Here is a 13,945-nt window from a genome sequence, read left to right as displayed (position 1 = left end):
TTCAGACCCATCACTTAAAATATGACATGAATGCCAGCGCCCGTTGTTTGGAGTATAAAGTGGTAACAAAGGCGCCTGATCCAATAAGAAGATGAAGACAAGACGCGTCACTCGGATTACGACTCACTGAAATTCCAACTCGTCTCTCAGAGTACGAAAGTCACGCCGAGGGTCGCCATTCAGAGTACGAGGTCCGAGTATGAAAGTGAAGCTGAGACCCTCCACTCGAGGTCTGAATGGTGCCCCCTGGCCAGCCTGGTCAGAACAGTCGACTCGAGGTGAGCTGCCCGGCTTGTTAAAGTCGATCTGAACATCGCCTCCCACCGCTCTGCAGCCTGCCCCTCCATCCACCTTGCACTTATCCCCCCCCGCCCCACACTTGGCCCCTGACCACGGTGGGTTTTTGATGCTGTGGAGTTTGTCCAATCACGTTGACCCTCAATGTGTCACCTCATCCTGGTGGGTTTTGTCCTCAACTCTGACAAAGTGACGAGTTTCAGTACAAGTCGTCACGGATGCCAAGCCAATCCTAGTTGATCTTCAGAGGTTGCCACGCGACGTTTTATCTCACGTATTCCACAAGTTCAAGTTGAGACCACCCTACACCCCCTCAGACCTGAACCTCACCAGCCCGGAGTATTCCACACCTGGAAGCCCCCTCGGCAGTCCAATGTGTCCCCTGACACCTCCCCCCTCATGTGACCCACTCAGATTTCTCGTCCCACCATTTAAATTAAAAGCCCCCCCCTCCCAACCGCCCTGGCCTTCTAGGCTTTGAGGTGTGGATGGCGACGTCGCCCAGGACGTTGCAGTAAGATGGCGTACTCTGAAGGCGGTAAGGAATGTCGACGCACTTGCACTCATTTCCACGTGCTAATTTGATTAATTAGTGAATGTAAAAAGTGTGTTGTGTGACGGGCGCCGAGCACCAAGACGCACCTGTAAAGTTACCATCAAGATAAACCCGATAGCTGAGAAGCCATTTGAGACGCCCGTTAATTGGCAATTGAGTAGGCTCAGCTAATTAGCAATATGCAAATGAGGCGCGCTTTTGTTTGAATACCAAATGGAAGTGAAAGTGCGGAGGGGGGGGGAGGTGGGGGCGGGATTTAGAGTTGTATAAAAAAAAAAAAAAAATGCTCATCAGGATATGAAGATAAATGCAATTCCGATGATTTGCATACGTTAACGAGCGCGCCCAGTGCCTTTAATCACAAACATGGAGCAGTTAATTAAAGAAAGATCAACACTTGGAGAAACGAACACACAGCGTCTTCTTGACTGCGGAGCACCTCGAGGTGCCATGTTGTTAAGGTTGTCACCTCCAGCAGATGCCTCTCTGTGCCCTCTGCCCGGCCTTCATCGTGTAGACAAGGAGTTTCAAGAGCTGCGGCCGAGGGGCACGAGCATCCCAACTCCACTGACCCCCAGAGTGCCACCCATCCATCCAATAACTGGACGCACAGCCAAGGGTCTCGCTGGCCAAATGGTCAGACAGCAGCACTCAATAGGATGGCGTAGGCCTGGGCGTTACAATGAGATTAGAAAAGTCTGCACACGTGGCACCTCGCTGCCATCAGCTGGACGGACCACTGGACCCCCTCAAAAGGTCTTCTCCCATCGGGAGGTGGACACGTAGGAGACAAGGCTGAAGCGAGGACCCCCGTCTCCATAAGGACAAGCTTGGGGGCTGCACAGAAGACTAGCAGAGCTGTGCCAACCCAAAGTGGCACACAAGCATAGCAAGGACTTGGGCAGGCCCAGCCAGTGGAAATTTGTCACAATGGCCCAGCGACTGCCAATGAAAGTCCCACTGCGAGAGCAAGACGGGTGACGCAGTTGTGTCACCTTAAAAAGGCACAAACAGGGGCAGGCGATGGAATGCAATGCCAAAGCAGCGAGACCCCCATGACTGCCACCATCATGGTACCCGCTCTCGTCACCCCCCAGCTTTGGATTGATAAAGAGGGGCAACCCGGTCATTTGGCTGCACCACCACAACTGAACCCCAGAGGTGGGCACGGCGGTCGCCTCACAGGAGAAGAGGCTGGCATCATCAGCTGGCAAACTCAGTACTTCAACAAGTTTATTGTGAACAATCTGAAAAGAAATCCTCAAAACGAGGAAGACAACACTCTGAATATTTACAAACCTCACCAAGCTGTACATCCACAACAGCAAAATAAAATTTAATACAAAAGCACTTCAATGTTGCTATACAGAGAGATTCTCATCCCACCCGCGGGCACCCACACCCCCCACCCACCCAGTGACACAAGAGTATAAAAAAATAAAATAAAAAGCTACATGCGCAAAGAGCAAAAGAAACTTTAACCCAAAGAGAAGAAGAGTCGACAGCGCGGCGGGCCGAGTCGGTGACCCTGCTGGGCACGCCACCAACCGACATGGCACTACCACTCAGCCCACCACCGTCGTCACGCAGGTCAGACAGGTGTGGTCCAGCACACCCCGCCAGGCGGCCACCTGCGAAGCACTTCTGTCCTCTGCCACTCAGATGGCAAGTCGCCCGCTCTGTTCAGGAGAAGCAATTTGGTGCCAACAAGATGAAGAAAAACAAAAAAAGGCCAAAAAGCAAAAGGGGAAAAAGGCACAAAGGGGTGCGAGGGCTCGACCTGGGTGGGCTTCAGCAGACCTGCAACAAACAGAGAAGAGTCAAAAATCGAGGACAAGCCAAGGGAGGTTCACAGAGAGCCAAAATACCCCGGAAACATGGTGACCCCCTAATGACGGCGAGGTGGGCATCACTGGGTGAACTAGCAGCCTGTGAATAGGAGGGCCGAGTGCTGGAGGATCTGACATCACAGCAGCTGGTCAGAGGTGGGCTGCAAAAGTAAAGACCACTCGTCGTCCAGTCGTGTCGTGCGAGCTCCAGTCGAGCGGCGGACCAAAGTAAATGCCAGGCTTCTATGGAATACACAACGTGCAGGCTGCCATGACGCTGAAGTATTCAAACGCCCGAGGTGGGCCCGAGTGGACCACCGTCCATATCAGCAGCGCTCCGGGAGGCGCTTCAGGGTTACTACAGCTTGAGCCACAGCCAGGATCAAGGGGCTCCCCCCCCCCAAAGCCCCCTTAGCACAGGTCAGGCAGGGTGGTCACAGTTCAGAGTGCCAACATGCACACAGCTTGGGCCTGCCGCTACCCCTTCAATTTTACCGCTAGATGCCCTTCCTTTAGTCGCCTTTCATGGCACACGAGAGAGGTGCCCGCTGTTATACCCCAAAGTCACAGCGGTGGGTGGCAAAGTATTAAAAAAAAAACCTGCAACCTTCCCACACAAGAGCCAAGAACATCACACCCGGGTAACGCTTGGCATGAGCACAAAGAGGACCCCAGACTGGCACACTTGGCCACCCAAGCGTCGAGTACCTTCTGATCGGGCATCAGCGGGTTGGGCTGCAGAGACGGAAGGTGGCTGGCCAGCAGTCCAGACGATGGCCTGTCGTGCTCACAAAAGATGGTGCCGTTGACATAATGGAAGCGATCTCCTGGGACCAGCCTGTTCCTGCAGGTGGCGCAAGTGAAACACTGCAGAGGCAACAGGCCATCGGTTAGGCGGACCCTCCCAGCTCGTCACACATTGCCCCCCAAACCCCCCCATACTGACCTTAAGGTGGTAGACATTTCCCTGGGCTCTCATCACCATCTCACTGGCTGGAATGGACTGACCGCACGCACTGCAAGCGCCGCTGTGTCCAAAAAGTCTAACGAGGATGAAGAGGAAGACGAGGTTAGGAAGTGAAAGAGCCGACGCCATACCCACGAGCGATCGGCGCCCACTTCAAGGCGATACTCGGACGTCTGCATTTCTCACACACATTCGTCTGCCTCTGATGCCATCATGCGGGTTAAACGTTAAAGAACGGCCTCCCTTTAGACCTCCCTGGGCACACATCCCGTCTCTCGCTCTTGTTGAGCTGAACGACAACAGCAAGTCCCGTTAGGGGAGACGCAGTCCGACACGAGCGGGTAGAGGGGCACGAGCGAGTAGAGACCACTTGGCACCTCCCGATCTGGGAAGATCCAGAATTCCAATGAAAAGCCATTTGGGACAAACAGGAAAGCCGTCAACTGCCAGACGAGCACCTGGAAGGCCAAAGGACCCCGTAGCCCTACAAGACCCTGCAACTCCAAGGCATGCAGATGCAGCCCAATGCCCAGCGATCACCACCCGAGTCACTGGCCCACCGCTCCACGACGTCCCTCACAGCAGCCATCCGGCTGTGGACTGCAGAATGCTCTCACAGTGACCATCGTGCTCTACATGTGGCACGCGGGCACTGCTCTCCACTTTGGATGGCCACTCTTCACCCCTGGCACCGATTTACTGGTGTTCTGTTGTAAATGGCACACGCCGATGGTACAAGCTGCTGATGGCTCTTGTTTGAAGTTCAGAAAAGTGAGCACGGCAGACCACAACAGACATCCCAGTAACCACCATTTCACCAACCGTAAATGCCAATCCCTGTGCCAGCAAGACGTTAAGCCAATGGAGAAGCCACCAGACGCAGATGGGTGTTCAGAAAGGAGCCAACAGGAAGAATTCATTTTGATATTTTGGGCTTCTTCAGACTGCCCACCCCAGCTGACGTGCCCACCACACTTTACTCAAAGATCTAGCAGGGCGAGGGTCACAACATTACCGGGGTGAAACTGGAGACTTTCTGCTGCCAGTCATTGAGCTTCTTGACTGCTACACGAGTGGGCATTCACATGGGCACCATTGTAACTGTGCCCGCTACAAACTTTCAATGACTGCTTTCGTTTTCACCACAGGACCCCCCAGTGGCTGCGACTTTATCAATAATGTGAGAAACGAGACCCAAAGGGTGGGGACACGAGAGAAGAAGCCCCCAAACTTCAGCCTCGGTCCTGCATCTCCACACACGACATCCAGCGGGCATCATACCTGATGTAGTCGTTCCTGCAGAGGATCATGCCTCCCTTGCTGAAGCAGGACGTGCCAATTTCCCCCAGCTGAGCCTGGCAGCACGAGCATTTCAGGCAGCGGGTGTGCCAGTATCGCTCCATGGAGTACAGCAGGAAGCGGTCTGCAATCTTCCCTCCACAGCCCGCACAGGACCGCGTGGGTGAGCCCCCGCCAGCCACAGATACGGTGGACGACTCCGCTGAGCGGCTGTTAACCATGATGCCAACTGTAAGGAAAATGCAAGGGTTAGGGACACAAAACACGGGGCAAATGTCCAGGTTGGGCATCCACCCCGTCAACCACGGTCGACAAAAGGGACAACCCGGGCACGAGTGGAAGACCTGGAGGGCACATTCCTTTCTGCCTTTGATATTTTTAAAAGCTCAACAAGGCCAGGAGACCCCAAATAACTGATATGCACCTGGGACACCCATCACAACTCCAGTCTCATCCGACGTCCATCTGATGCCAGCCTACAATCTACAGGGCACAACAGCCACAGACCCGACTCGCTGCCTGCCATAGAAGTGCAAAGGCTCCTTCGGTGAAGCCAAACAGCTTCAATGCAATCTACAGATGTGTGCCATTAATTACGCACGCTGCCAGAGAGCCAGTCATGTGGACAAATCATCAGGGTTAAAGTGCCCCCTGTAGCTCACCTGTAAACCGAGGTTCCCACCGAGCCGGGTCACCGGACTCATTTAACTTGCCAGGACCCCATGGCAGTCCACCATCTACAGGCAGGGCACCGGGGGGATCCCACCACATCACTCTGGCCAGAAGAGGGGGCTTCAGGTGACAGATGAGTGGACAGGAAGCCCCCCTTCCGGTTGTGATTTAAACGATTTGCTATGATGACAAACAGCGCAGGAAAACAAAGCCACCTCACTTCTTGGGCTTTGGCGTGAGTGCCAGCTCGTGTGCCCAGGTGGACTTTGCATATTCACTTCTCAAAGCCGCAACTCAAACAAACCAACTGACACTGATTGGCACTCCAAACTGGTGCAGTGGGGGGCACCCTGGCATTCTTCCGCTGTCAGCAGAGTTCAACTCCACACGAGTTTGCGCCCAAGTAAAAGCAACTGGGACTTTAAGAGCGGAGTGATGCCAACATTTCAACCACCACTGGCACGGACTGCCAAGGCACCGGCAAGCCCTAGCTGGTAGCCATCGAGAGAAGCGCCTGGCAGAAAGGAAGCCCCTGCAGCCTGTGTGCTTCGGCTAGGGGCAGAGAAGATGGGCACCGGGCGGGGGCAGCCTGAACTCCCAAAAGGGATCTTAAAACTCTCGGACTCAAAGAGGCGGTAAAAGTGCCCGCGGGCCCCCTTCGCGACCCCGGAATGCCCTCCTCTACACTACACGGTGTGGCGGACCCCCGCCGCTCCACTGGACTTCGAAGGGTGCCGCCCGCCCGCCCGTCCGTTTTTGGGGAGCGGCGACACTCCGCGACCAACAGGAGCCCATGTCCCCTTGTCACGCCAGCGCCTCCCCGCTCTCCTCCTACCGTTTGGTCAGAACAGAACGAAGCGTCCCACGTCGAGAATCCCGAACGCGCCTCGAAGATGTCCGCTCCGGAAGGAGCACACGCTGCCTTCAAACTCCGCTCTCCGCGCTTTTCTGTCCGCCTACGCGACCGCCGCGCCGTTATGTACTGCCTCGTGACGTCACGCGGCGCAGCCACTCAGCGCGCAGAGGCGTGGCCGATGACAGAATGATTGATGGCTATTTAAAGAACTATTGTCCGTCCGTGCCCTCATTAGTCGGCCAGTAATTACTGCCGCTGAGTAGCTTCAGCGCGGGGAAAAAGCAATTCATTTGCCATCACAGATACCCCCGGAGGAGGCAGCGATCAATTATGGCTTTATTATTTTACAAGATTGCCATCTCTGCGGGGCCCGCTCTCGGGGCAATAATTGCTTCTGTGTAAAAAAGGCTCCCCTTATTATAGAAGAGAAGGGGCAGCCTGGGAATGCAGCCGGCGGGAGAGAAAGAGAAATAAAAAAGTTGAACTCACCACCAGGTCGAGGTTTGAAACTGAAAAAAACAAAACACGCACGAGGTCTCTGGACAGGACCGGGACATGCATGTTAGGGGTCGCTTGGAATTAACCGGCGTTGACATAACGGTGGGCGCCTACTGTACCTTGTCCTAAAGTGGCATGTCTGGTGGAAGCAGGGCGCTGAGCAGCCTAACATAATACAATAAGCGGTGACTTAGTGCATATTCACACTTCCCACGGAGGGCAGACCACTGAATGAGCCATCAATTACGTTATACAGCGTCTTACCGTGGTGGGCACGCTGCCCCTCCGCCCAGACATTCATAAAACCCAAAGAGGACGTGCATGTTAGACTCCCAAAAGAGACATCCCATATGAACTACGAAATAAACAGAAAGAGAAGCTAATATCCGAAATAAACTACGTTATATAGCGCCTTACCCTAGTGGACACACTGCCACCCGGCCCAGGCACAACTCCCGAGAAAGCCACACTGCTGTGTGGGAAGTCGCCTGTCACAGGGACGTCTTGTCTCCTTGGGAAAAATAAAAGAAACTCTTTTTGAAATGAAGCATAAACTGCACACGTCGGACCACTGCCTTTACAAACGACCACCAGACGTCAGCCTCAACTTGCACCGATCCTGGCCGCAGGGAACACAGCCGTTCGGGATAAAACACTCGAGTGGGCGCTGTGATGTCGTCACCTCAGACAGATAAGAGAGGTGCGACGTCACAGACAGATAAAAAGGCGCTATATAATAGACAGAAAGGAGAGATTTCACAGTTAGATAGACAGATAATGTGAAAGGCGCTCTATAATAATAACAATGATAATTATTAGATAGATAGATAGATAGATATTGTGAAAGGCGCTATATAATAATAATTATTATTATTTTTACAATGACAGAAAAATAGATAGATAGCTAGGCAATGTGTGTAATAATAATAATAGTAATAATAATAATAATTATTATTATTATTATTATAATGATAGATAGATAGATAGATAGATAGATAGATAGATAGATAGATAGATAGGAAAGGCGCTATATAAGACATATCCGCATACATACACACATGTAAAAAAAATCGATTTCGTGCGATGTTCTCTCCTGTCGCGGCTTGACAGACTTCATCCACAGTCGAGTTTTTCTGCCCACAAGAGTGTCGCCCACCTGGACGTGACCGTTTCTCTCCAGCCTTTTGCCTTTTTTGTGGCCGCCGCGTTTTCATTCTCGCCCGGATGGTTCAGACACTTGTTGTAGATTTCTTGAACTTGATTTCTTTCTTTTCTGTCTTCCATGCAGCATTTGGACCCGTGAAGCCGCAGTGGCTGTTTAAACGTTAAACGGAGCGGATATCGCGACAACAAAAAGAATGAAGAAAAAAAAAAAAAAGACCAAAAGCTTGACGAGCTCGTGAGCTGTGAACTGACGGCGAGCACCAGTGGTCCACAGAGAGCCTGGCCACAGGCATTTGAAGTGCAGTGGTCATACTGCCCCATAATAATAATAATAATAATAATAAATACTCCCATAGGAGTGAAGGTGAGCACCCTGGACTGCACTGGCGCACGCCTGATATCTACCCTGCATCCAATGCTGCTGTCAAAGGCTCCAGCCCACCTCGACTCTAAAACGGGTTTCTGGATTTGATAAAACTACTACTACTACCAAAAATAAACACTATTATGATGATGATGATGATGATGATGATGATGATGATGATGATGATGATATTCATAAGACTGACTTCTGAACACTTTGAAATCATTTCAGTTTTTTTCCGTCCAGCACCTCCTGATTCACTGGTATCAGAAGACCCCCACTTATGATACCCCATTCAAATCGTCCTGATGTCGAGTTATGCAAGGTGTTGAGCTTTTTTGGGCCCCCTAATTCTGGCCCCCGATTTGTAGGCCATATTCTGTACAGACAATTGAACCCTTATGATAAAAATGGAAACCATTTGGGGTTTTTGGAGAAAAGCCCAGCGGGACTTGAAGCTGATGCAGCTCTCCTTTTGTATTCCGCATTTCTAGCTCATGACGTAACTCATCACACTTCCTATGACTTAGGGTGGGTGAAGCTCATTTAGACTTTTTATTATTTTTTATTATTTCTATTCTTCTTCTTCTTCTTCTTAATCTTCCCTCAGTTCATGCCCTTTGCTCTTTGCGGGGAGCCCACCAGGTCCCTCAGCTCTCATTGCCCGATGCTCAGGACTGTACGACGTCTGATGGCAGGTGCGAGGAGGTCGATCTTCTGCTCCTGGCCGGCGCCTGGCACTTCACTGAGATGTTTTCGGAGACCTCAGGCTGCGACTGCCACCAGAATCACATGCCCTTTGAGTGCCCCCGGGGCACAGCATTCCAGTCCCAGGGGGTCTTTGTATCTGAGGAGCTTTTCTGCCTCTTTGACTTGAGATGTTTGTGGCTCCATCAATGAGCAGACGTGCCCTGGTGCTCCTGTCCGGTCACTCGCCTCCAGTGGCGCAGTTGCTCTCCGTCTCAATGACCCTCTCAGGGTCAGATCAGGTACTGGGGGGCCAGGTTGGCCCAATATTGACCAGAGCAGGCGGCTCGCTATCTGATGGAGTCCATGAGGGCGTCCTGCTGGCGCTAAATCACTGGGAATCCAGTGACAAAATGATTGATGTGCTCGTCATTGCACTTGCTGTCAGCATCCATCTTGAGGACTTCCTTCTTCTGCTGGCAGTGTGTGCCAAGTGTGGGCTCCTGAGCTGCCAAGAGGAGCTTCTGTGTGGCCCTTCAGCCCAAAGCCTCACAGGTCGGGGTCCCGTCATCACACTTGTTCAGCGTCTGTCCTCAAAGCTGGCCTGCTCTTGATGGCCTCAGGACAAGATGCTGTGGTCGGGGGACAACTACTAGGCTTCAAGTGTCAATGCTTGAGTTCTTCATCGATTCTGACAGGACCACCAAGGGCCTCTTGTGTTTCTTGTGTCTTGTTATGAGGCTGCCATGTTTGAAGGTGCCAGGCTTGATGTCCTCATGGAGGCTGGCATTCTGACTCTTGCCCAGTGAGTCCACAGCCACCACGTCTTCTGGGAATGGACATTCGCTCAGCGTCAATGTTCAGGTGCAGGAGACCCTGTTGAATTAGTCACCTTCTGGTCCTCCTGTCCAACTCTCTACAGTCGATGATCCCAAAGCTTTACCGTAGCCCAGCTATATATGATGATGATGATGATGAGAAGAAGAAATCATGCTAACCAAGTCCTTCAGATGCCAACTCAAAGCAGAGTCTTGTATCATCATACGTGCCGCGGTGGTACTGAGAGCTGGCAGACTGGCAGATGCCATCTCTGGAGGACAGACACATAAACACAAAACTAGAGGAGTTGTGAGGCACCCTGGTGTGGACCAAAGCAGGAGCCCCTCACACCCGCGGTGAGAAATAAAGAATCGAGAGCATCGCAAACAGCAAAGAGCGACACTCATCACAAAGACGCTGAGTACCTTCTAGACCTGGACCACCACACCAGCCTCCAAAAGGACAGGAAGAACCACCCAGTGAGGAGACGCCTCCATGTTGAATTGTGAGGTGCTAATTAAGAAGTGAGTTGATGTCCGCGGGCTCAGCCAGCTGGTGCACCTCATGGAGCACTGGGCATGAAGACCACTCATTCACAAGGGGCAATCCAGCAAGTGGCTACTCAGCTTCTGAATGAAAGTGACGGTGGCAGTGGAAAAGCACCCAGAAAACACCCACCGGTGGTACATCTCGGCAGCAGGCTCATTCACACCCGGGCCTGGCATGGCTGCCACAGACTGAGACCATCAGTGTAGGCCAGCATGATGGCCATCCTCATATCACTGGAGTCAGAGTGTGCCAACAAGGCCATCAATCAGCTACATTTAAATGTGCCACATGCCCATCTAGTCAGCCTGTGCCATCCACATAACAGAGGACCACTGAGGGGACACAAAACTCCTAGACAGTGAGACTTATGGACACCAACATCGGCAGGAGGAGGAGCTCAAAAATAAAAATGTTGTAGATGTGGCAGACACCAGGACATCTTCTGATCACAGCGGTGGGCACCACATCCATCTTGAGGAAAGCCTCAGACGCAATCACTTCAAATTACTTGTTGGCACTGGGAACGGCAAAATAAACGGAAACACTGGAGAGACAGAATAATAATAATAATAATAATAATAATAATAATAATAATAATAATAGCAGGGTGGCAGAGTGGCACAGTGATCAGCACCGCTGGGCTCAGTGTGTACTGCCAAGACGTACAGCCAATTGATTTTTTCATTATTATTCTTACTTTATGTGTTCACTCCTGTGCATTATTATTATTATTATTATTATATTTTTACGTCAGTTTCACGGTCAGCTTTGGTAGCCCGAAGTCCAACGCCAAGTCCGCGTCCGCACGTGCGCGCGCCTGCACCGTGGTCACGTGGCCTCCTGCCCGCGGTGCGCCCCCTGCCGGTTGGCTTCCGACGAGTCGCCCTGAAATGGCCGAGGCTGAGAAGACTCCTAGCGCAGTGCCCGTGGGCAGCAGGTGGGCGAATTCACCCACAACTGCCCACTATGAGCCGCTTCAACGGAGGAGCTGCGCGGCTCTGACGGGCGCCATCGCTTTGGAAGTCCACGTCCACTGCCGCTCGTGGACGCTAAACCCGGCGTGAAGCTCTGGAGGTGAATGCTGTGGAAGGCGCTATATTTATATATAGAGAGAGAGTATATACAGTATATATTCATACATATACATATGTAAAACAGACCGCCGCCTTGATGAGACTTCAACGCATGCGCTGCGATGCTCAAGCTGTGAAAAAGAAAAGCAGCGCGAATGGAAGGCCTTGAACCCCCGGCCGGGGCGCGGGACGCAGTGGCTCAGACTTTCCTTCCAAGAGCTTGGATATGAAATCCCGGATGTTCACTCCAGTGGTTTGTCGCTCTGTCCCTGGGGGTCCTGCCTTGCACCCCTCGCCACCAGGATAGGCTCCTGACACCCCGAGATGAAAATGAAAAAATAAAATAAAAAACATTATTGGCCGGCATAGCAATTCCATACACATAGTCCGCGATTTAATTTAAGTCTCGCGGACAAAAGCAACACCAACACTTATTTGTAGAGCACATTTTTAAACCGCTATATAGCGGCGCCCCCCATCAGCCCCCAGCCTCCCCCCACCCTTCATACCCAATCAGTGATTAAAGAACCAGAAACAAACCGAATGTATGACTTGGCAATGTGCCGCCCCCTCCTTTTAGTGGGGTACTTTACAAGCTTTGAGACTTTAACGGGTACTCCCCCGGTTTAGGTGACTCTTGGAGTGACACCCCGAGACCACGTGGTTGTATATAGTGCCTTTCTAATATTCTGCACACATCATTTGAAGTGGTGGCGGGGATTGAACTGACGTCGTTGTCCCTTGCAACCTCACGTGTGACAGTCACGTCATTTAAGTCTGTTTATTTGTCTGAGGTTCGTCCATAGCGACTTACAAATCGCAACAGTGCCCCGCTCGTGGTCAGCCCTTGGGGTCAGTGGCGGGACTGAAATGAAGACCCCGTTCTTGTTAGTAACACGTTGCCCCCCTAAATGAAGGTCCTCCCTTTTCACCGTTGATGTTCAACAACTGGAGCCCCGAAGAGGCGGACATTGCGCCGTGCAGTCCAAGGCTTTAGCCACCAGGGGGCGACACAAGGCCGTTCAGGTTCCTGTCTCCCTGCAGGTCCCAGGCGCCTTCCTGATGGCGTGGGGGTCTCTTTAGTTTCAGGCGCCCCTGCACTTCTTCACTTTTCTAAGATTTATCGCCTTACACTTCTCAACTAAAACGCCATCACGTCAAGCTGAGGAGTTGCGGACACCCATCCATCCATCCATTTTTGAACCCCCTCAGTCCAGGTCGGGCTCGCTTTGGGTCTGGGCGGTGCTGCCCAGTCATGATGGTCACTCACTGATGCCCAATGCACGCTAAAGCTCTTTAGTCAAGTCGCTATAAGGCAGCGCTACGATGTGCTCTTAAATACAGAAGCCCACCGAAGTCGATTTGGAGGTCGCGTAACACCAAAAAGAGGGGCGAGGTGGGCACCGGGTTCACGGCGCAGGATGGGCGTCCATTTTCCTAAGCAAATTAACGAGTGGAGGGTCTCGAGGTGTCAGCCAGTATGCCGGCAGAGTTGGGCGCGAGGTGGGAACCATCCCTGGACGGGCCACCTACGGCCGCCAAGCCCCCCACTGTTTGACCTGCTGCCGTGCCCTCGTCTCACTGCCGTTCTTTCCGTTTCTTTGAATTTAGGGTCGTCAGGCGGATCACCTGCTCAGCTTTGGGCTGTCCTTCCGTCCGTCCGTCTGTCGTCTCCGTGAAGTCACCCGTGGCAGGGCAGAGTCTTCTGAAGCCAACTGTCAGCAGCAGCGAGCTTCTCAAAACCCGCAAATAAATTCTAAAAGACGGAAGAGCTGACTGGACGCCATTTTTGGAATCCGCACAAGCGCGGCAGCCGAAGTGATTACAGCTTATGGCGCGTTTCATTTCAATGTCACGTTTTACAACTCCATAAAGCCGAGGCGGTGCCACAAATGTCACTTGTGTCACCCTGAAGTGAGAGACAGTGGGGGGTCGCCGCGTTTCCCAACGCCCACAGCCGAGCTTTTGATGCTCCTTCCGCATACGCTGTACCCCATTATAGCGCCTTTTATTGAGCAGAGAGAGGTGACAGAAAACTCGGGTGTCACCTCACGTGTCCCGTGTGTCCGTGGGATGTCTGGAGCTGCGCGGCCGGGACGGAGACGAAGGAACGAACTGCGAGCCGTTTGACACGCGAGCTTCTGGCGCCGATTTGTGACGAGAGGGCGCCACCTGCTGGCCCGACGACTGCACTGAAAGTCGTTTTCCCACTTAGTTGCTCAGCAGTTTCGTTGGCCTTTGATGTTGATATTTGCATAAAAGATTCTGATGGCGGCATTCACGGCCGATTATTTAAGATGCACAATTTTCGATTT

General features: G+C 52.3%; 1 protein-coding gene across 1 annotated transcript; it reads right to left on the bottom strand.

Annotated features, from left to right (window-relative positions):
• Positions 1-2,066: 2,066 nt before the first annotated feature.
• LOC120542983 (LIM domain transcription factor LMO4-A-like) lies at positions 2,067-6,565 on the bottom strand. Its single transcript, XM_039775770.1, has 5 exons — positions 6,456-6,565; positions 4,931-5,177; positions 3,629-3,725; positions 3,391-3,549; positions 2,067-2,653 (listed from the first exon to the last, which is right to left on the bottom strand). The coding sequence occupies exons 2-5, from the start codon at positions 5,167-5,169 to the stop codon at positions 2,645-2,647; spliced, it is 504 nt and encodes a 167-aa protein (XP_039631704.1). The 5' UTR covers positions 5,170-5,177; positions 6,456-6,565; the 3' UTR covers positions 2,067-2,644.
• Positions 6,566-13,945: the final 7,380 nt, after the last annotated feature.

The sequence above is a fragment of the Polypterus senegalus genome, chromosome 13, assembly GCF_016835505.1.
Source record: "Polypterus senegalus isolate Bchr_013 chromosome 13, ASM1683550v1, whole genome shotgun sequence".
NCBI lineage: Eukaryota > Metazoa > Chordata > Cladistia > Polypteriformes > Polypteridae > Polypterus > Polypterus senegalus.
The sequence above is the reverse complement of the archived record's forward strand: the minus strand, read 5'-3'. Positions and strand labels throughout refer to the sequence as shown.